The sequence below is a fragment of the Rana temporaria genome, chromosome 4 (genome assembly GCF_905171775.1).
Source record: "Rana temporaria chromosome 4, aRanTem1.1, whole genome shotgun sequence".
Lineage (NCBI taxonomy): Eukaryota > Metazoa > Chordata > Amphibia > Anura > Ranidae > Rana > Rana temporaria.
Genome location: NC_053492.1, coordinates 183,733,477 through 183,757,263, shown reverse-complemented (window position 1 = coordinate 183,757,263; position 23,787 = coordinate 183,733,477). Strand labels below are relative to the sequence as shown.

At 47.6% G+C, this 23,787-nt stretch overlaps 1 protein-coding gene across 1 annotated transcript in view; it reads left to right on the top strand.

The window, feature by feature from the left end:
* The window catches only part of NCBP2 (nuclear cap binding protein subunit 2), a gene marked incomplete at its 5' end in the record, with an annotated part of 36,932 nt that overhangs the window by 4,951 nt on the left and 8,194 nt on the right, over positions 1–23,787 (top strand). The window contains one exon of the mRNA XM_040347721.1: positions 3,101–3,239. Coding sequence (XP_040203655.1) covers positions 3,101–3,239 — 139 coding nt within the window. The remainder of the gene's footprint in view (positions 1–3,100; positions 3,240–23,787) is intronic.

The following is a 23,787-nucleotide window of genomic DNA, read 5'->3' as shown; positions in this document are numbered from 1 at the left end:
GGGGGGGTCCAGTCGGCCCAGGGTCGCTGGACTTTACAGGAATCCCGTCTGCCGATCAATGTCCTGGAACTTCGGACGATCAGGCTATGCCTCTCCTCATGGTCGTGGGAGGTTGCAAGGTCGCCCAATCAAGATTCAGTCGGACAATGCCACGGCGGTGGCTTATGTCAACCATCAGGGGGGAACGCAGAGCTCGGCTGCAGCGTCCGAGGTCGCTCGCATCCTGCGTTGGGCGGAAAGAAGCGTGCCGGCTCTATCATCCGTCTACATTCCGGGTGTAGAAAACTGGCAGGCGGACTACCTGAGTCGCCAGATGCTGGACCAGGGGGAATGATCATCGCGGAGGTATTTTAACTCCTTTGCAGGAGGTGAGGCACACCGGACGTGGATCTCCTGGCCTCTCGCCTCAACCGCAAAGTGTCGAGGTTCGTGGCCAGGTCCAGAGATCCCTGGGCAGACGCGTTAGTGGCCCCCGCGGGGTCAGTATCGGCTAATTTATGCCTTTTCCCCATTGATGTTGCTTCCTCAGCTGCTCCACGGAGTGGAGGCTGAAGGGATCCCGATGATTCTAATTGCTCTAGATTGGTCCCAACGTCCTTGGTACGCCGATCTCGTGCGCCTGGTGGTGGATGCACCTTTTGGCGGCTGCCAATGCGACCTTCTGTCTCAGGGTCCCATACTTCATACAGCTTTTACTGTCGCTGGCTTTAACGGCATGGCTATTGAAAGCCAGGTACTAAGGGACCGAGGTCTTTCCAACTCGGTCATCTCAACCATGCTGAGGGCACGGAAGTCTTCTTCCAGGAAGATCTACCATCGCACCTGGAAAGACTACATCTCTTTGTGCGAGGAGATGGGGTGGTGTCCACGGATGTATTCGGTTTCCAGGGTCCTGCTGTTTTTACAGTGTGGAGTAGATCAGAAACTTGCCTTAAGCACCATTAAGGGACAGATTTCAGCTTTGGCTGTGTTCTTTTAGAGGCCTTTGGTGGGCCATTCTCTGGTGGGTGCCTTAGTGCAGAGGGTGCGTCATATACTTCCCCCTCTTAAACCACCTCTTCCTCTATGGGATCTGAATCTGGTGCTCTCGGTTCTTCAGGAACCTCCCATTGAAAACATCAGAGAGATTCCTCTCTTGACACTATCTCAGAAGGTGGCCTTTTTAGTGGCCATTATGTCTGTCAGACGTGTTTCTGAATTGGCAGCCTTGACTTGCAAGTTGCCATATTTGGTCCTCCATAAGGATAAGGCGGCGTTGTGCCCGCAACCTTCCTTTCTTCCGAAGGTGGTTTCGGCCTTTCACCTTAACGAGGACATTGTACTTCCATCCTTGTGTCCTCGACCGGAGCATCCTAAGGAGGCTGCGCTGCTAACTTTAGACATGGTACGTGCTTTGCGGGTGTACCTGTCCGCTATGGCTCCGTTTCGGAGGTCTGACTCACTTTTTGTGTCGGTATCTGGTCCACAAAAGGGCCTGGCGGTCTTGTCTGCCACCATTTCTCGGTGGATCAGGCAGACCGTCGTACAGGCCTATGCTCTTAAGGGGCGGAAGTCCCCCCCCCCCCCCCCTTGCTGCAGTCTTCTGGAAAACGTGATAGGTGCCGCAGTCTTCTGGGACCTGTCTGTGAAGCAGAAAACGGTCACAGCCAGCTACCCAAGATGCTGGTGCTGAGGACAGACAGGAGGTGAAACCGGCTGGCGTGAGCCCATCGCTGGATCGTGGGACAGGCCATTTTTGTAGCTGCTGACTGATTGCATAGAGCAGTGATTCTCAACTGTTCTAGTGCCGTGACCCCTTGATAACATTTCCTAAGTTGTGGGGACCCCTAACAGTAAAAATGTTTGTAGCGTGGGTTGTCAGCACCCAAGGCAAAACAAGTTTGCGCCCCTAACCCTTACATTTGTGAAGTATTAAACCCCCTTATGGTACATTTTAGTATGTACAGTACCACTCTTTGTTCTCCTTTTCTTTCCCTTTTATCTCTCTATCCTAATTTCTTCTTTTTTTTTTTTTCCCCCCCATCCCTCAATCTAGCCGTCTTTCTTGCTCTTTCTCTTGGGATGAGTGGCAGTGCTGGTGGGAGAGTTCTGATCAGCCAACATAGGTGCTCTTGATCAAGGTCATTTGCTGATCTGTAGTGGGGACTTTTAATGGGAACTATAATCACAGGTAGTGTTACTTACTATGTGTCCCACTTCACATTCCTCACCAGTCAGCTGACCTAGAGTCTCTGCCTCCCCAGCCATGTTGTGAACTGAATGAGCGGCTGCAAAGAGGCTGAGAGGGTGGCTGTGGGCTCCAGGGACAGCCCTGCTGGGTGGCTGCAAAAGAGGTGCGGGCTTCAGGAACAGCCCAGGATTTGGTGACCCCTGGCAAATCATCATTTGACCCCCTGAGGGGGTCCCGACCCCCAGGTTGAGAACCACTGGCATAGAGGATATTCCTGCAGGTGAACTTGCACTTTAAAGCAGGAGTTCACCCAAAAATCAACTTTCTGCAGTTAGATCCAGCATACTGCTGACATCTGCAGTATGCTGGTCTTTTTTTTTTTTTTTGGTACTTATCATTTTAACAGTAATTCTTCTATGGCTCCGAGCGGGGATTACTTCCTGGTATAGGCGTTCCCTTCAAGACAAGCAAGTTGATTGACAGCCTTCGATAGCGCGTCACGGCTTCCGAAAATACACGAGTGACGCTCTGCAATTTACGGCGCCTGTGCAGTCAGCTCTACACGGCAGGCGCAGGCGCCGTAAACAGCCAAGTGTCACCTCGGCTGTTTTCGGAAGCCGTGACGCGCTATCGAAGGCCGTCAATCAACTTGCTTGCCTTCGGGAACGCCCATTCCCCACAGGATTCCCCGCTCGGAGCCATAGAAGAAATACTGCTAAAACGATAAGTACCAAAAAAAAAAAAAAGACCAGCATACTGCAGATGTCAGCAGTATGCTGGATCTAACTGCAGAAAGTTGATTTTTGGGTGAACTCCCGCTTTAAGCATTGTGATGTTTACTGGATGTTGACCGGTCATTAAATAAGTTTACTAGTTGACTAGAGCTGCTATTTATAATACAAAACGGTTTTGCCTCAACTCTGCCTCAAGATACTATACCAGAGCTGACTCTGAGCATTGCATGAGATTCATCAATGGTACTCGCTTAGATGATCGGATTATCAGAACAGACTGGGATGCTGGCTTCAAAGAAGGAAGGCAATATGGACGTGGCAAATCGGGTGGCCAGGTAAGGGGGAAAAATTTGTCACAAACGAAAGCACTTATGTGATTGTGGTCTGCTGGAAATTACCATATTGCAAGTATAAACCCCTATTTTTACCCCCTAGGGGACCAACTGCATATTGCAGCTGGTCCCGTTCCAATTCGGACTTTACTGCTGTCTACTTTTTAAGTTGGCTGCATATCGGTTTCTGGGTCCAGGGCAGTGGCACATCCCCAGGTGTGACCATGACTCTGAAGTTTCAGTGAGTACGGCAAGTTGGTCTAACGCACCAGGAGCCAATTCTTTATTTCAACGTCGGCACTGGTTTACCATGGTCTCGTTCAGATGCATATGCATTCTTTAGCTCTAAACAGTATTGTCAGATAGGGGGACCATCGCGCTCATTCACAAAAAACAGCCAGCATTGCTACTTATCCATTAAGGCTGCTTTTACGCATACACAGCCAAGTTGATGGATGATGCAGCATTCGTAACAGCTGGAACCCTGATCTGAACAAAACCAAGTTCTATACATACATTTTGGTCCCTTGGGAGTGGAATAAAAAAAAAAAAAAAGTTTATTTTAAAGCTTTAAATTTAAGCTGTGGCCAGGCTTTGAATGTTTAAATATTTAGCAAACACTAAATGAGCTTAACCACTTAAGGATCGCCTCCTGCACATATACGTCGGCAGAATTGCACGGCTGGGCACAGGCACGTACATGTATGTTGCCTTTAAGAGCCCAGCCGTGGGGCGCGCGCCTCCGGGACCCGATCGCGGCCGGTGTCCCGTGATCGGTCACAGGAGCTGAAGCACGGGGAGAGGTGTGTGTGTGTAAACAGACCTTCCCTGTTCTTCACAGTAGCAGTGTCATTGATTGTCTGTTCCCTGATATAGGGAAAGACGATCAATGACGTCACACGTCCAGCCCCGCCCCTCTACAGTTAGAAACACACAAGGTCACACTTAACCCCTACAGCGCCCCCTAGTGGTTAACTCCTAAACTGCAGTGGTCATTTTCACAGTAATCAATTCATTTTTATAGCATTTTTTGCTGTGAAAATGACAATGGTCCCAAAAATGTGTCAAAATTGTCCGATGTGTTCGCCATAATGTCGCAGTCACGAAAAAAATCGCTGATCGCCGCCATTAGTAGTAAAAAAAAAAAAATTGTTAATAAAAATGCCATAAAACTATGCCCTATTTTGTAAACAATATAAATTTTGCGCAAACCAATCGTTAACCACTTGCCGACCGGCCGCCGTTGTTTTACGGCGGCAGGTCGGCTCCCCTGTGCGAGAGCACGTAATATAACATCGGCTCTCGCACAGGCCACTAAACACACAGCTCCCGGTCCTGTCGGGGAGAAATGCTGATCTTCTGTTCATACAATGTATGAACAGAAGATCGGTCGTTTCCCCTAGTGAGGCCACCCCCCCTACAGTTAGAACACACCCTGGGAACATACTTAACCCCTTCCCCGCCCCCTAGTGTTAACCCCTTCACTGCCAGTGGCATTTTTATAGTAATCCAATGCATTTTTATAGCACTGATCGCTATAAAAATGCCAATGGTCCCAAAAATGTGTCAAGTGTCCGAAGTGTCCGCCATAATGTCAGTCATGAAAAAAATCGCTGATCGCCGCCATTAGTAGTAAAAAAAAAAAATGTAATAAAAATGCCATAAAACTATCCCCTATTTTGTAAACGCTATAACTTTTGCGCAAGCCAATCAATAAACGCTTATTGCGATTTTTTTTATTTATTTTTTTATTTTTCGTAAAAAAATAAATTAAAAAAAATGTAGAAGAATACGTATCGGCCTAAACTGAGATTTTTTTTTATATATATATATATATATATATATATATATATATATATATATATATATATATATATATATATATTTGGGGCATATTTAGTATAGCAAAAGGTAAAAAATATTATTTTTTTTCAAAATTGTCGCTCTATTTATGTTTATAGCGCAAAAACTAAAAACCGTAGAGGTGATCAAATACCACCAAAAGAAAGCTCAATTTGTGGGGAAAAAAGCACGCCAATTTTGTTTGGGAGCCACGTTGCACGACCGCGCAATTGTCAAAGCGACGCAGTGCCGAATCGAAAAAAGGGGCAAGGTCCTTAACCTGCATATTGGTCCGGGTCTTAAGTGGTTGTAAAGGCAGGAGGTTTTTTATCTTCATGCATTCTATGCATTATGATAAAAAGCCTTCTGTGTGCAGCAGCCTCCCCTAACACTAACCTGAGTTCCCTTCCTGTCCAGCGATGTCCACGCATGTCTCAACCACCTAAGACTCTCCCTCCTGATTGGCTGAGACTCTGCAGCAGCGCCATTGGCTGCCGCTGCTGTCAAAGTCAACTAGCCAGTCGAGAGAGAGGGGCCGGGCTCCATGTCTGAATAGACACAGGGAGCTGTGACTCGGTTCGGGTGCCCCCATAGCAAGCTGCTTGCTGTGGGGGCACTGAACAGAAGGGAGGGGCCAGGAGAGCCAAAGAGGAACCAGCAAAGAGGAGGATCGGGGCTTGCTCTGTGCAAAACCGCTGCAACAGAGTAGGTAAGTATAACATGTTTGTAAAGTCGTGTTTATTTTCCTATAACAATCACTTTAACCACTTCTGGACTGCTCGCCATCGCTGTAAGTCAGTGCTTTGACGTTCAATACCATTGTTATGGTAGCAGATAGCTGCCATAACCCCGGTACTTTCTGAAATGGGCGGTCCGCTTTAGGATAAAAGTGGTCTCCGTGTGGATTCATTGCAAGATCACTTTCATCGGTGGCGGGAGTGGTCCCCACCCCCCCTCCCGCCGCATTCCGGTTGTTTCCGCCGCTTTCCGGAGCCGTCGGTAGTGGTGCAGATGATCTGGTCCTTTCCCCTGTAAGGCAAGAAGTCAAGTGAGGGAATGATTGCCCCACTCGACTCGATGCCATTGGATGATGGAAGCGACGTCAAACGTCACTTCCGCCCAACGGCTTTAAAGGGACAATTTTTTTTATTTTTTTTTGTATTGCCTTTAAATGTGAGATCTGAGGTCGTTTTGACCCCAGATCTCACATTAAAGAGGTCCGGTCATGTTTTTTTTGCTATTACAAGGGATGTTTGCATTCCTTGTAAATAGGAATAAAAGTGATTCAAAATACTTTTTTTTTTTACGTTTTTTAGAGTTTTACAGTAATAAAGTAAAATAAATAAAAAATGTAAGCGAACTTGCATAAGCCGTGCCTGCATATTTAAACGGTGTTCAAACCACACATGTAGAGTATCGTCGAAGCGAGAGCAATAATTCTTGTACTAGGCCTTCTCTGTAACTCTAAACTGGTAACCTGTAGAGATTTTTACACGTCGCCTATGGATCTTTTTAAGGATCAAAGTTTGTCGCCATTCCACGAGCAGGCGCACTTTTGAAGCATTACATGTTGGGTATCAATTTACTCGGCTTAAAGGGGTTGTAAAGGTTCGTTTTTTATTTTCTAAATGGGTTCCTTTAAGCTAGTGCATAGTTGGTTCACTTACCTTTTTTCCTTTGATTTCCCTTCTAAATTTTTTTTTTTTCTTTTGTCTGAATTTCTCACTTCCTGTTTCTCCTCGGTAAGCTTTCCACCATCATCCGAACGGTGGATAGTCAGACAGACCAGCTTACTGAGGAGGAACAGGAAGTGAGAAATTCAGACAAAGAAAATAAACATTTAGAAGGGAAATCGAAGGAAAAGGTAAGTGAACCAACAATGCACTAGCTTAAAGGAACCTATTTAGAAAATAAAAAACAAACCTTTACAACCCATTTAACATTATCTTCTACATTTAAAAAAAAAAAATTGGGCTACCTTTTTGCTGTTTTTTTCTTAATTATTTATTTTCAAAAAAGTGTTTTTTCCCAAAAAATTGCGTTCGGAAAACCACTGCGCAAATATGGTGTGACCTAAAGTATTGCAAGGGCCGCCATTTTATTCTCTAGGGTGTCTGGGTAAAAAAAAGTATATATTGCTTTGGGGCTTCTAAGTAATTTCCTAGCAAAAGAAAACCTAATTTTTAACTTGTAAACACACAAAAAAATAGGCCTGATCCTTAAGTGGTTAAAGAAGCTCATTGTGATCACTGTAGGTACAAGCACAGGGAATCAATTCATCTTCAAATTTACCAGCAGAAGCACTAAAGAGCATCTGCTTTGAAGGCGGATGAGTCACTGTTTATAGGGCGGCTGATAAATGGGCCAGAAGCAGAGGCACCACTGCAGTGGACTTTAAGAATGAATGGCTGCACCGTGCCTACAGGTCTGTGAGGGTTTGTTTAAAGGCTAAGGCTACTCTCACACTGTGGCGCTTTGCAGACGCTAAAAATGCTGCCTGCAAAGCGTCCTGAAAAAGCGCCTCCTCTCACTCCAGGTTGAAAGCCCGAGGGCTTTCACACTGTAGCGGTGCGCTGGCAGGACACTCCAAAAAGTCCTGCCAGACGCATCCACCCCTACAGTGCCCCTGCCCATTGCAGGGCCGCCGAACCGCCGTCATAGCGCCGCAAAAAATTGCGGTGTTTTACCGCCGGCGGCGCAATGCCCCAGTGTGAAAGTAGCCTTGGTTCAGCTTTTTTTTTTTTTATATTTCTACACCGGTTTACCTCAATCTCTTCATAGTTGTTTAAACACATTGTTCAATTACTTCTGCCTTACTTTCTGGACAGACTTTAGGTCATTGAGTGAGTTAGTGAGTAACTTGTATAGCGCTACAAATGCGAACTAAATCGCCTCAAGGCGCTTTTGCATCCTGTGTCTTCAGAAGAGGTGGGTCTTAAGTTTTTTTTTCCTGAAGGCCCCGATGGTTTTCTTCCGTACAGATGTCCGTGGCTAGAGTGTTCCATAGCCGTGGGCCTTGGACTGCGAATCTTCGTTCGCCTTTTGATTTGTAGCGGGTCTTGGGGACATGGAGGAGGTTTTGGTTAGTTGACCGGAGGGCGCGAATAGGGGTGTAGTGTTTTATTTTTTCGCATAGGTATTAAGGAGAATTTCCTTGTGTGCATTTGTGAATGAGGCAGAGGGTCTTGAATGTAACCCGATCCTTCACGGCTAGCCAATGGAGGGTCCTCAGGGACAGGGTGATAGATTCCCAGTTTTTTTTTTTCCCGTTACCAGTCTGGCTGGCTGCTGTGTTCTGGACGACTTGTAGATGCAAAATTTGGTATTTGGGAAGTCCGAGGTAGAGGGAGTTTGTGTATTTTGAGTCGGGAATTGATGATTGTTCCAACTACTACTGCTGTGTCCTCTTCCGGGATGAAGGGGATGAGTCTACGCAGCAGGCGGAGAAGGTAGTGAGATCCGCTGACTACTGATCTTATTTGTGCGTCCATAGTCATGTCTGAGTCAAAGATGACTCCGAGGCTTTTGACTTTGGTGATTGGGGTGATGGTTTGTCCAAGGATGGTGGGTGGTGTGCATGTTGTCCTAGATTTTTTTTTCTTTCGGTTTGCGTGGAAAAAAGTTCTGTTTTGGATCCATTAAGTTGAGGGAGCTCTCCGTCATTCAATCATTGATCAATGAGAGGCAGTTTTCTAGTGCGTGGTATAGGTCTTCTTTTTTTTTTTTTTTGGTGATGCGAAGGTAAAGTTGAGTGTCATCAGGGTAGAGCAGGTCCTGTTTGCTGATGATTTTAAGGAGTGGGTGGAGGTAGATGTTGAAGAGCACGGGTGACAGGGGTGATCCTTGAGGGACTCTGCATGTAATTCTACGTGCTTCTGAAGTGAAAGCTCCTAGTTTCACTGTCTGGGATCGATTCTCTAGGAAGGATGCGAACCGGGGTAGATCCGAGTCTGCGACTCCGGCTACTTCTGTGAGACGGTTGAGCAGAGTTTTGTGGTCTGTGTCAAAAGCTGCGCTGAGGTCCGCAGCACCAGGAGACATGATTCTCCGTCATTCAAGATTTTGAGAAGTGCAGTTTCTGTCCCGTGGCCTGGGCGGAAACCAGATTGTAGTGGATCCAAGAGTTTGTAGGTGTCCAAATGGAGTTGTAGCTGTTGTACTACTGCTTTCTCAATGATCTTGGAGATGGTGTTAAGGCTTGTTACTGGTCTGCGGTAGTTTGGGTCTTTTGGGGTTGAGGTTTGGTTTCTTTAGGAGGGGTTTGATTATGCCTTGCTTGAGGGAGATCGGAACAATACCTTCTTTGAATGATTGATTTATGGCAGGGATATGCAATTAGCGGACCTCCAGCTGTTGCAGAACTACAAGTCCCATGAGGCATTGCAAGATTCTGACAGCCACAAGCATGACACCCAGAGGCAGAGGCATGATGGGACTTGTAGTTTTACAACAGCTGGAGGTCCGCTAATTGCATATGCCTGATTTATGGGATGTGTTATGGTGGGTGCCAAGATGTCGGTATGTTCTTTCAGAAGTTTTGTAGAAATGTCATTTGGTGATGTGTTGTCTCGGAGACTTCTGATGATGATTTTGGTGGTGTCGATGGTGATTGGGACCAGAGTAAATTTTGTTGATTGTAGAGTATTTATGTTTTTGTTTTTTCTTCTTGCTCTTGCCGAGTGAGATTGATTAATTATTTTTTTTTTTGTTTTTTTCTGCTGAATTTTATTTACTGAATGTTTTATTTTGTCAATAAAAAAATCAGATGGCTCATTGCAGAATTCTTGTGTTTCGTTTGCTGGAAGCTCTAGACAGGTGGGGTTCATAGTCTGAGAGGCTCGTTTGAAAAGTTCGCAGGGACGGTGTATGGCTTTTGAGATGATGTTGAAGTGTTCTTTTTTTGCTTTTGAAGATTGCTTTGTGGTATTTCTTGATAAGTAATTTGTAGTTTGTGTGGTTTTCCTTTGTTGAATTCCTTCTCCAGGCTCCTTCAGCTCTTCTGCATTCTTGTTTCGGAAATGTAAGAGCTAGAGTTGCACGACTCTGGCTAAAATGTGAATCACAATTTTTTTGCTTAGAAGATAGATCACGATTCTCTCACGATTTTCGCAGCATTACATCATCTTTCACATTAAAACAAAAAAAAATTGGGCTAACTTTACTTTCATTTTATTTTTTTATTCATTGAAGTGTATTTTTTCCCCAACAATTGCGTTTGAAAGACCGCTGGGCAAATACAGTGCGACATAAAATATTGCAGCAATTGCCATTTTATTCCCTAGGGTCTCTGCTAAAATATATACAGGGTGGGCCATTTATATGGATACACCTTAATAAAATGGGAGTGGTTGGTGATATTAACTTCCTGTTTGTGGCACATTATTATATGTGAGGGGGGAAACTTTTCAAGATGGGTGGTGGCCATTTTGAAGTCGGCCATTTTGAATCCAACTTTTGTTTCCTCAATAGGAAGAGGGTCATGTGACACATCAAACTTATTTGGAATTTCACAAGAAAAACAATGGTGTGCTTGGTTTTAACGTAACTTTATTCTTTCATGAGTTATTTACAAGTTTCTGACCACTTATAAAATGTGTTCAATGTGCTCTCCAGTGACATGCAGCGAGTGCTACGCTGTGGGCTCTTGCTAAATGAAGCTAGGACAGCCACTGATGTTTCTTCATTAGTGACAGATTTTATGCGTCCACATTTTGGCAAATCCAACACTGAACACTTAGCAAGCAGTTTTCTAACTGTAGCATGGGAGATGGGTGGTCTCGTAGGCTGTCTTGCATTGAAATCTGCTGCAATGACCCGGTTACTGCGTTCACCAGACATTAAAACAATTTCTATCCGCTCCGCACGTGTTAACCTCGGCGACATGTCAATGGTTGTAAACAAAGAGAAACTTGTAAATAACTCATGAAAGAATAAAGTTACATTAAAACCAAGCACACCATTGTTTGTTTTTCTTGTGAAATTCAGAATAAGTTTGATGTGTCACATGACCCTCTTCCTATTGAAAAAACAAAAGTTGGATTCAAAATGGCCACCATGGTCACCACCCATCTTGAAAAGTTTCCCCCCCTCACATATACTAATGTGCCACAAACAGGAAGTTAATATCACCAACCACTCCCATTTTATTAAGGTGTATCCATATAAATGGCCCACCCTGTATAATGTTTGGGGGTTCCAAGTAATTTTCTAGCAGAAAATATTGATTTTAACTTAAAGCGCGGGTTTTCGTGTGTGTGTGTTTTTTTTTTATTTTTATTTTTTAATCCTTCTGCCGCTCTTACCTGTGTGTCTTAGCCACTCGTGTGTCCCAATCTTATAGCCCGCAGCATTTGTTTTGTCCCGAAAAGGAGATTTTATAAAATCCATAGATGGACGTTTCCATCGTTATTGTGGGCACTGTGAAGCCCAGCAGGATGTCCTTCCGGGATACGGTCCCAGCATTCACCGCTCTATCATGTGCAGTGTTGATGGCGAGCGTTGCGTCAACCCTGCACAGTTGCCGAATCACGTGACCCGCGGGATTACAGCACAGCGTGTCTCCTGGGATTCTCATCACTCACTACCAAGAGACATAGCGCTTGTCGGGGGAAAATGTAATACACGCCCACTCCCGTGGGGATACACTGATTGACAGAAGAGAAATGCTGGATTACAAAGGTAAAGATGGCGATTAAAAAAAACAAAACGGATTATGTATTGTCGATGGGTAGTGGTTTAATTCGGGGAAAGTTAAAAATTTAGGGTGAACCTCCGCTTTAAGAAAAAAGTGTCAGAAAAAGATTTGGCCTTTTTCCTGCATTTGCACACAGTTTTGCTCTAAGAAGGAAGCATTATTTACAATGTTTCCTGTTAAAACTTGGCAGGATATTTTCTTTTGACCGCTGAGTGAGCAGATAGTCTCTCCACTTGTTATAAAAGAATCAGCAAACTCTGCATTGGAGATCGTCGGGGGGTGGCAGTTGAATCGAGATCACGATTTTTTTTTAACAATTGTGCAGCTCTAGTAAGAGCATCATTGAACCAGCCCAAATTGTTTTTGCGCATGAGTGCTCTGTGACTTGGTGCAATTGTGTCTGCTGTCTGTAGTAATGCTTTGTTAAGGGAGTTGAGTGTTTCTGCAGTTGAGTGGTTTTGACTTGGCATCGCTATTTTGTTGGATAGTGTGGTTTTGAAGAGTTGCGAGTAGTTTCTACTGTGATCTTGTCTAGTGCGTTGGTTTTTGGTAGATGGTGTTGGTAGTTATTTTAAATTTGATGGCGTGGTGGTCCGTCCATGGTAATGGTGTGTTGATGTCCATATTTTGTTTGAAGATGAGGTAGAGGGTGTGACCCGAAACATGCGTGGGAGCATTTATCAGTTGCTGCAGACCTAGTGCTTCCAGTTGGTTGATGCAGGCGGTGGCAATGGGGTCCTGGGAGGAGTTAACCCAGAGGTTGAAGTCCCAGAGTAACAGGAGGTTTTTGGTTTTCAAGGTGTATGTAGAAATGAATTTGGTGAAAGGTGTGAGGAGGTGTGTCTTTGGTCCTGGTGTTCTGTAGCATAGCAGTATGTGGACGGTGTCCTGGAGGTGTTTGAGGTTGCAGAGTGAGTGTTTCCATAAAAGGCAATGAGCTCTGTAGAGTTTGTTTGGTGAGAGAGGTTAGATTTGTAGATCACTGCCCTACTCTATGCTCAGTTAGGATGCAGTAGTTCTCAGGCACTAATTCTGCTAGGATGGTGTTAGTCAGGTGTTCGCCAGCTTTCTGTGATAAAGAGTCAATCTGTGTTTTGAGTGATGAAAGGAGGAGGATTTTTTTAAGACTAAAAAAGATAATTGAAGTAGTGGTGATTTGTGTTGCAGCCCGGTACTTCGGGGAGGAGATTTCAGTAGAAAGTTGGGGAAAAAAGTTAAACAATAGAGTTTTTTTGGATGTCAGAGTACTGGTAGAGAAAGCACCCGGGTGTACCAAGATAACAACAAAAACCTGGGGAATGCCCAGGGAAAAACCAAGCCTACTTACCGACCAGCTAGCAGACAACCAATTAACCTGTCTAACACTATGCGTTAAAAACAGGGGTCTAGTCCGCACGCATTTGCAAACGCATGCGTGAGCCACAGAGCCGCGCCAAGGCACCCTGTAATATCTGTGGTCCTAACTCTAAACAATGAGTGTCCCCACAGTGGAGGCACATGCATTTTAATGGATAGATAGGGGCAGGTGGACTGAAGGGGAGCCACCCCTTCTTAAAGGTACAAGAGCACACCAAACACCCAGCATATAGCACAGTGGCTGCAAAGGTGTTGGTACACTGCTGGACACTAGGGTGTTTCACCTAGGGTGTACCAAGATGGCCACTACTTACCAAGCCAGATCCATAGTTCGGCCTTCAGGCTGACGATTATGAGTGACCCAGTGGGGGCTACAGGCAGTCGGCCGGTGAGCGGGTCAAGTCCTGCCGTTTTGTCGGGCGGGAGAAGGTGCTGAGGCTGGATGGACCAAGATGGCCGCTGCGGCTGGAGCTAGGCCAGACCCCCGGTCTGTCCTAAACAGGCAGCTGCAGTTGTGGCTTCGGGCGGCCCGCTGATAGGCTGGGGGGAGCTCCAAAGGGGAGACAGCAAGGCTGCCCCGCAGGAGGGAGAGAAGATGTGGAAAATATTGCCGGATGGCCTGAGCTAGGCCGCATCCGCGGTCTATCCTGCCGGCAGCTGCAGATCAAGAGAGACGCCCAGATGGCGGCTTTGGGCGGCATGCTGGTGGGCTGGGGGAGATACGGCTCTATGGGGAGCAGTAGACAGCCAGGCAACGCCTGCTTGGGAAGAGAAATCGCGGAAACCGTGGATGTATCCTGGGTGGCAGGAGCTCTTCACACGCACGTCCGTTCAGCAGGGACACCAGTCATGACATAGGAAGGAGTTGACCAGCTGATCTCATTAGCACACCCTGCATCATCTACCCTCAGCTGGTCAACTCCTTCCTGTGTAATGACCTAAAGTCTATCCAGGAAGTAAGGCAGAAGTAATCAAGCAGTGTGCTTAAACGGCTATGAAAAGAGTGAGGTAAGCGTGTGTAGAATTAATGGAAAGCCGTTTTTATTTTTGCAAAATTAGTACAATAATGCTATATTGGTACATAGGGGAGCTGGAATTTAGAAAAAAAAAGGGGGACGACGACGAAGGTGAACTTGGCCTTTAAAGCTCATTTACTGCTTGTAAAGAATATACCGTATATACTCGAGTATAAGCCGAGGCACATAATTTTAACACAAAAAACTGGGAAAAATTATTGACGAGTATAAGCCTAGGGTGAGTAGCCTAACTGTGCCCATAAGCGGCCTCACTATACCTTATCCGCCGTGTCAGTCTTGATGAGGAAGGAAGGATACCCATATTACTCAGTACATTGTCCTCTGATTCACAGCAGGGCTGTGTGTATAGGAAGTCCGCCCCGTCCATGTTTTCCCAATTTCTGTAGTTTTACTTGAAACCACCTTTTCATTAAAAAAGATAAAGCATTCTTCCATCATGGCTTTTAATTTTTCAAGATAGGGCAGTATGTACCATTACCAAAGTACACAAACTACAGCCATGTCCATGATGGAATTTACTGAAAAAACAAGTGAAGTCACAGCTCCTGCCATAAAAATAACAAACTCTGCAAGAAAAAAGGGACAGCAAGAGATGCTATGGAGGTACATTCCAGCGCCCTACCTTCCATTTCCCCCTTGCATATGTGTAAAGATTTACATGGCCTGTGAAATTTGCTCAAGACTCATGTTTACAGGTACTTGGGCAGGATATAATGGGCCCTGCTTTTGTCAAAGTTGTCCATCTGCCAGAGAGGTATGAATGATGCCCTTCTGTGTCCAGTTCTGAACTCCGGGCCACTCACCCTGAACTCCGACGCCTGCAAACATTCCTGTGGCCGGGCAGTGAGACTACATCATGCTGTCCGCGCCGTCTATTGTAACATAGCTCCGCCGCCGCCTCCTCGTCACGAACGGACGAGAAGGAGACGGGACGGCGTGGACTTCCTATACACACGGCGCCTCTGTGAATCGGGGGGACAATGTACAGCGTAATCAGGTTTCTTTCCCTCCGCATCAAGACTGACACTGCGGTAGAGGAAACCTGACTTGAGTATAAGCCGAGGAAGGCTTTTTCAGCACAAAAAAGTGCTGAAAAACTCGGCTTATACAGTATTTAAATACGTACATTTCCACGGCGCCCAGCCCCAAGCTTCACCTTGTAAGCAAATGCTAAAACCAATCGGACATTCAACAAAGTACAAATAGGCAAATGCCTGTTTCTCTTCCGTTAATGGACAGACACAGCAGCAATTGACCTTGGGGTATTTTCTAGGAGATTGACTAGGCAGAAAAACAGAATGTCAAGTGTTAAACACTCCACACAGTACAGCACCTCCCAGGGGGCGGTTCCCCCGGGTACATCCCCCATTCTCTGCTCTGCAGCCTCCGTTTTTTTATGCCTTGCAAAGAGAATGACATGGCTCCTCTGGGCCCATGTGCTCTTAGGATTTTTTTGCAATTTTCTTGCTTTTCTTTTTTGTTTTCCTGCATTTTTGGATCCTGAGATCTACAATCAACTGCCGACTGGGTGACAGGCTGGATCCTCGATCCCTGTAGTCCCCCCAAGTTTGGCCATCGAGCGTGTGCCGGCCTTTAGCTACGCGCTGGGCCGTCCACGACATGCCCCATTGCTCCAGGGGTGGCATGGAATGATGCAAAATGAAGGAACAACGTTCTGGACAGCCGCACTCCAAAAATAAATTGCTTTTATTTTAAAATAAAAAAACACACAAAAAGCATGCCACAGCAGACTGGGTAAAAAGCTGATGCGTTTCACACAAAACTTTAGTGCTTATTCATAGCTTACTAAGCTATGAATAAGCACTAAAGTTTGGTGTGAAACACGTCAGCTTTTTACACCGTCTGTTGTGGCATGCTTTTTGTGTGTTTTTTTTTTTTATTTTAAAATAAAAGCAATTTATTTTTGGCTGTCCAGAACGTTTTTCCTTCATTTTGCATGACCGGGCTCTATGTCCGTGTCACAGTGTGCCGGGCCGACAGCCATACCGTAACTGCGCAGATGTTGGTTCTGTCCGTGATTGCCTCCAGCCGGTGGTCGCAGGACGGGTAAGTAGCAGTCCCCTTGCTTTGGCAGGGTGGTGCGGCTGGTGCATTCCTAGGGAGGTCGATCGGGGGTCCACTCTGCTTTCCTCTCTCCCTCCTTCCCCACGTTCTGGGTGGTTGGACGTGAGATGGGGGGGGTCCGCCTGGGGGGCTCCATCCTGGGGCTGTGTCTGCTATCGGGGGTGCTGTTTTGCTGCCGTGTGTGTGGGGGGGCCTGGCCGGGGGTCCCGGGTGTTTTCACTGTGTCGCTGTATGTGTGTTTTACTGTGCAATTGCGGCCGCCATTTTGGCCGCGCCGGGTGCCTTTATATGAGTCGGTGGCCATTTTCTTGTAGCCCACATGCTCTTTTTGCATGTCGGCGGCCATTTTGGAAGGGGTTTTTGCCTAGTGGCTAAAATAACAGCGCAAATGGCTCCAGCACACTTCCTGAGGGACGACACAGCACGAAGCAGCGCTCTGGGGCAGACAGCAGCATACAGGCCTGGTCGGGTGGTGAGTCCTCTGGGGGGTCCCCTGTTCTCTGCTGCGGCCGGGAGGGTGGCCTGTGGGTCTTGCCTTGCACTCCAAGGGTGGCAAAAGGGTGGGTCAGCATGGCGTCCGAACCGGATGCTTCTCCCCCAGACATGCCAGAGTTAACCCTACGTGCCCCTTTACCTGCGGCCTCTGGGGATGCTATGACGGCAGAGGTAATAGATAGAGGTATTTGTTGCCAGGATTGAAGCGGAGCGTGGCCAGAGGGGGATGGTAAAAAGCGCCCCTTTCCCCCGCCTTCTTCTAGGGATGCCTCTGACACGGAATCGGGCCCAGCTACTGCTCCCGGCCCTGGTTTTGAGGTGTCAGAGGATGCAGGCCTAGTCCACACGGACAGTGAGGATGACTCTGCATCAGGGTCAGCGCATGATAGGGCGCTAGTGGGAGCTCTTATCACTGCGGTGCGGGATACTCAGAAAATTGAGGATTCGGCGGAGACATCAGAGATGTCCGTCTCTTTTGGGTTCCGCAAGCCGGCCCGCACTGCGAAAGTGTTTCCCTGTGTTCCTTATCTGAAAAAAAATTTGTACAAGGAATGGGATCGGCCGCAAAAGGTTTTTGCTGTTCCAAAATGTTTTGCGGTCCGTTCTCCTTTTGAGGAGGACTTCCTGAAAAAGTGGACTTCTCCTCCGTCAGTGGACCCCCCCTGTGTCCAGACTGAACAAGGCGACCACGTTGCCTGTGGAAGGGGCTCCTGCTTTCAAGGACCCCGCAGATAGGAGAGCTGAGGCTGTGGCCCGCTCCATGTTTACAGTGGTGGGGTCGGCGGTGAGACTGGTCTTGGCCGGGGCTCTAGTGTCAGACACTTACTGAACGGGCAAAGTTGTTGCTTCAGGCGTTGGAGGAGCATCAAACCCCTCCGGACTGTGTGGCGCTGGCCGACCAGTTGGTGCAGGGCCTAAAATGTGTCTTGTGAGTCAGCCCTGGATACGCTTCCCTTGCTCTCCAGGGCCTCAGCCTACACAGTGGTGTTGCGCCGCCTTGTCTGGCTGAAGTGTTGGTCTGCGGACCAGTCTTCTAAGAAGGCCTTGGTGGACTTACCCTTTAACGGTGAAAGGCTTTTTGGTTCTTCTCTAGATGACATCATAAAAGATAAGAGGTAAGGGCACTCGGCTCCCACAATCTGGTAAGGGTAAGGAGCCTCGCCATAGGCAGGGGCCCTCCTTTACCACCCCCAAGTGTTTTTTTTTCGTCCGCCCGGTGCGGCAGCTAAGTTTCCAGGGCGGTTCCACAAGCCTTGCGGACGAACCTGCTTCCGCATGAAGGTCTGCCCCCGCCCGTCTCTTGGGTGGGGGGGCGACTTTGCGAATTCGTGGCTCGGTGGATGTCTCTTTTCGACCGCTGGGTTTGCGAAGTAGTTTCCTTGGGGTACAAGATAGTTTCTCTCTTGTCCGCCAAACAGATGTTTTTTTTTTCCTTCCAACCTCCAGCTTCCTCCGGGTCGTCGGGAGGCCCTGTTTGGGGCTGTTCAGGATCTGCTGGTCAGGGGGGTGATCGTGCTGGTTCCTTTACTGGAACGGTTTCATAGGTTTTTCTCCAATCTGTTTGTAGTCCCCAAGAAGGAAGGGGTCCGCCCAATCCTGGATCTCAAGGCCCTCAACTGTTTTTTGTCAAGGTGCAGAAGTTCAGAATGGAGTCGGTTCGCTCTGTAATAGCGGCACTCCAAGGGGATTTCCTGGCGTCCTTGGATATCAAGGACGCGTACTTGCATATGCGCAAAGCATTAGAGATTCTGCGCTTTGCGGTCGGGGAGGACCACTTTCAATTTGTGGCCCTCCCTTTCGGCCTGGCTTCGGCGCCAAGGGTTTTCACCAAGGCAGCGCGGGATCGCTATTGTAGGATACCTGGACGACCTTCTCCTGAGAGCTTCTTCAAGCTCAGAGTTAGAGGTGGATGTGTCTATCACCTGCCAGACCGGGAATTTGGTTGGCTGCTAAATGTTCAGAAGTCGGTGTTGGTACCGTCTCAGCGCCTGGAATACCTGGGGTTGGTCCTGGATTCCTCGGAGGCGAGAGTTTTTCTTCCCACGGAGAAACTACAGACACTGCAAACTGCGGTGAGGCGGTTGGCGACCCAGAAGTGGTCGTCGCTTCGCTTTTGCATGCGAGTTCTGGGTCTGATGGTGGCCTCCTTCGAGGCGGTTCCGTATGCTCAATATCACACGTGTGTTACAGAGAGAAATTCTGTCGCGTTGGGACAAGCTCCCTTCGACAGGTCCGCCCTAGTGTGGTGGCTGACGTCTCACGACGGATGCCAGTCTCTCCGGCTGGGGGGGGGAGTTTGGGGTGTTCAGTCAGCCCAGGGGCGCTGGACTTTGACAGGCGAGACTCTTCCCATCAATGTCCTGGAACTCCGGGTGATCAGACTGCCTTTTCCAAGTGGTCTCTGAGACTGCAGGGCCGCCCGGTCATGATTCAGTCGGACAACGCCACGGCTGTGGCTTATGTCAATCATCAAGGGGGCACACGGAGCTCGGCTGCAGCGGCGGAAGTCGCTCACATCCTCCGGTGAGCAGAAAAGGACGTTCCGGCTCTTTCGGCCATTTACATTCCAGGCGTACAGAACTGGCAGGCGGACTACCTAAGTCGTCAATCGCTAGACCAAAGAGAATGGTCGCTACAACCGAATGCGTTTCAGAGTCTCTGTCTGAAATGGGGCACTCCAGATGTGGATCTTCTGGCGTTCCGACTCAATCGGAAGGTGTCACGGTTCGTGGCCAGGTCAAGAGACCCGTGAGCGCATGCGTCACACGCGTTGGTGGCGCTGTGGGGTTACCATCGCCTAATCTACGCCTTTCCTCCTCTGAAGCTTCTTCCTCGTCTGCTACGCAGAGTGGAAGCTGAGGGGGTACCAACAATCCTAATTGCTCCGGATTGGCCTCACTGTCCCTGGTACGCAGGTCTGGTGGCAGATGTTCCGTTGCGCCTGCCACTGCGAGAGGATCTTCTGTTGTAGGGTCCTATCTTTCATCCTGCTTTACAGTCGTTGGCTTTAATGGCGTGGCTATTGAGAGCCAGGTACTGAGGGACCGGGTCTGTCGGATTCGGTAATCTCTACAATGCTGCGGGCACGGAAGTCTACTTCCCTGAAGATTTACCATCGTATGTGGAAGGCTTACATCTCTGTGTGAGGAGATGAATTGCCACCCCCGTGCGTAAGTGATGTCACGGATTCTGCTGTTCTTGCAGCGTGGAGTGAATTGGGCTCTCGCCTTAAGTACGATTAAGGGTCCGATTTTGGCCTTATGCTGTTTTCTTTCAGTGACCCTTGGCGGCGCACTTTCTGGTGCGTACGTTTGTGCAGGGGGTTCGGCATGTGGCCCCTCCTGTGCGTCCTCCACTGCCTCCATGGGACTTGAATTTGGTCCTCTCGGTGCTTCAAAAGCCTCCGTTTGAAAGCATTAGGGAGATCCCTTTATTGACTCTTTCCCAGAAGGTGTTTTTTTCTGGTGGCAATTACATCGGTCAGACAGGTGTCTGAATTGGCGGCCTTGTCTTGCAAGGCTCCTTGCTTGGTCATCCACAGGGATAAGGTGGTGCTGCGGCCGCAGCCGTCGTTCCTTCCTAAGGTTGTTTCGGCCTTTCACATTACTAAGGGCATTGTTCTCCCATCCTTGTGTCCTCAGCCGGCGAACCCAAAAGAGGCTGCGTTGCATTCCTTGGACGTGGTTCGAGCCTTATGGGTGTACCTGTCTGCTACGGCTCCGTTTTGGAGGTCGGATTCACTGTTCGTGTTGGTGACTGGTTCTAAGAAGGGTCTGGCGGTCTTGTCGGCCACCATTTCTAGGTGGATCAGGCAGGTCGAGCTTCAGGCCTATACCCTAAAGGGGCCTCTTGGGCTTTCCGCCATCAAGCGTCTGTTTTACAGGTGTGTAAGGCAGCGACCTGGTCGTCAGTCCACACCTTCTCAAAGTTTTACAAGGTGGATGTGAGTGAATCTTCGGATGCCTCCTTCGGCCGCAAGGTTTTGCAGGCGGCTGTTTAAGGTTGAAGTTCCTCCATTGAGGAGCTCTGGTTTGTTTGGCGTGAAGTTGGTTTGCTGTGTTTTCCCACCCCTCGATTTTTTGGCACTGCTTGGGGACGTCTCTAAGGTCAATTGCTGCTGTGACCGTCCATGAACGGAAGAGAAAATAGGATTTTTGTACTCCCCGTAAAATCAATTTCTGAGTTCATGGACGGACACAGCACCCACCCCCTCCTTTGTTTGTACTGCTTGTTTACGAACTGAGGCTGCAGAGCAGAGAATGGGGATGTACCCGGGGGAACCGCCCCCTGGGAGGTGCTGTACTGTGTGGAGTGTTTAACACTTGACATGCTGTTTTTCTGCCTAGTCAATTTTCTAGAAAGGAGGATAATGCCCTAAGGTCAATTGCTGCTGTGTCCGTCCATGAACTCAGAGAAATGGATTTTACGGTGAGTACAAAAATCCTATTTTTATTGTCACGTCTTGTACATATAATTTTACAAAATGTCTTCTAGTACAGCACGTGAAAGATGTTCCGCCTACCTAAAAAGGGAAGCTCATCACCAAAATCAATGAAAAGAGCATAATTGCCTAGTGTTCTCGGTATTTGTTTTCTCGGCCCTAACTGGTACATCAAAATTATTTGTTTTTCCCCAGGCCTTTAAGCTAGTTGCATGGGCCTCCTGTTATATGATCCTTCATCTCCAGGAACAGTGAACTTGGAAGGGGTTGCATGTCTGGTGCTTTCTAGGCTGCTTTTGTTGGTATTCGTTTTCCCCAAAGGTCCCTTTTCAGCCAGAGGAGAAACAACTATCTATAGTGGAGCCCTTTCCTTAAATTTGACCCGGTTCTGAGCCCCTGATGTATACTTTGAATTGGTAAGGATAGATCATGGCCGCTGGTGTCTCCAAATCATTTGGAGGGAGATATGCACGGCTAAAGCAGATTCATGCTTCACCTCCCTGGGCAGAGCTGCTAAGGGGATACCACCGCGCCTCCATGCCAGGGCCTGGCTGTTGCTTGTGGTGAATTATACAGCAGGTACAGGTGCTTTGAGCCACACCTGTATTGTGTGATTATCATGGCAATAATGATCATTGAAGGATCGTGGAATACATCCTTGGGCCCCTGTAAAACTGAGAGGCAGACCCGATCAGACCAATCATGTGAAAGGTGCCTTAAGGGCCTTAGCCTAATTTGCACTTGTGTTTTTACCACCCCCCACCGGCTCCCCCTTTTATACTGGAAAGCTGTGGAAGAGTAATAATATACAGTATACCATGGCCCTGATGGTTTTTGTGCAGCTAAAATTATCACTGCTGTTCTCTTCACCCACAGCCCGCCCCTGTTTTCTCAGGCTCTCTCACTGTTATTGGTCAGTTTGGTAGCATAGAGAGTAACTTTAGTTTCTCCCTCTCCTCTGTTACCAATGAAGCCAGAGGCTACCGGGATTACATCACTTACGATTTCAGTTCTGTGTTTACCTGGCTGGTATTAGCCAGGAAAGCAGCCAATTAAACCAATATGTTTTATCTGCTACTTTGGACAGCAGGGGAGGGATCAGGGGTCTAATAGATCACTGATCTTTCCATAAAGAGGACCTGCAACTGCCCCTGCTATCACAAGGGATGTTATTCATGCCTTGTGATAGCAATAAAGTTGAAAAGGAAAAAACATTAACTCTAGCACCAGATTTGTTCAACGGCTAACATGTAAAGGCTTTTAAAGTTTTGCCTATGGACAATTTAAGATACCATAGTTTGGGTCCGTTTTAAAAATTGCACACACCTGTTAATCTTGACATGTTTATTTAGCCAACACAGCATCATATGCTGTACATGGTGGCCCTGCAGCTCCTTTAAAGTGGTTGTAAACCCTATGAAAAAAATACAAAGTAAAACCCTGCAATACAAAGGCATAATGCGCTAGTATGCATAGCATACTAGCTCATTATGAATTGCTTACCTTAGATTGAAGCCTCCCGCAGTGGTCCTTGTTCCTCCCTCCGGCCGGCGACATCTCTCCCGGGGGTTACTTCCGAGTATTGTGGCTCCAGCGCTGTGATTGGCTGGAGCCGCGATGACGTCACTCGCGTGCAGGAGCCACCGGTAATGGCACACGGACTGAAGCAACGGCACATACGTGCCATTGCTTCAGTTAGCTTTAGTGCGCATGTGCCGATGACTTTAGCACATGCAGGGGGTATCCTGGGTAGCTACAGGTAAGCCTTATGGCTTACCTGTAGCATAAAGTGGTTGTGAAGGGTTTACAACCACGTTAAGGGCAAGAATTCTTATGTCCAGCATTTTTTTTTGCCTCGATGTGTATGAGGCTTGAGTCCCCGGAATAGTTTTAAAATGGTATAAGGAGAGTGGCCATTAATTCCAGAGCCATCCCAGTGCCATTTCAAATGGCTAGTTTACCTTCAACAGTTTCTGTGGCCCCTGCTCGATTTAGCACTGGAATCGCAAGCTGTTTTTGAAAGCAGAGATCTTCTACAGGCGTTCATATGGAAGTCCTGGTTTTCACAGATAGCTGGTGCTTCTATTCTAGAACTAAGCCCAGAATCTGAAACATTTTAGGGGGCTTCTGATTGGGCTACACAGTATTCCATATGAGCAGCTGTAGAAGACCTTTTTCACAGACAAAGCTGCATTATTGTATGTTTTTGGGGGCCCCGTCAGGTTGGCTGTATGGGGACTCTAATGATTTCTAACAGCAGACCTGTCCTTGTGTATTAGCAAGGTTGGAGCAGAGGCATCTAGAGTTCCAGGTAGGTGACTCATGTCTGCTATGGCAGGTGAAGCATGGGTCAGGATAGAATGTGGCCCTGAATAGATGGCAATATGGTGGGTGTGTGTGTATACCCTGGTGCGGGCATTCAGACACCAGAGAGGTAGGGAGCGCAGGCCAGTGGGCAATGGAGCAGTAGGCATACCTGTATTTTCCTGGGAGTATTACAACAGATTTTATCCAGTCAACAATGCATTACCATGTGGTCTGATTCTGCCATGACAACTGCTATGATCTAGCAGATGGCTCCAAGTTAGGTTGGTTGATCTT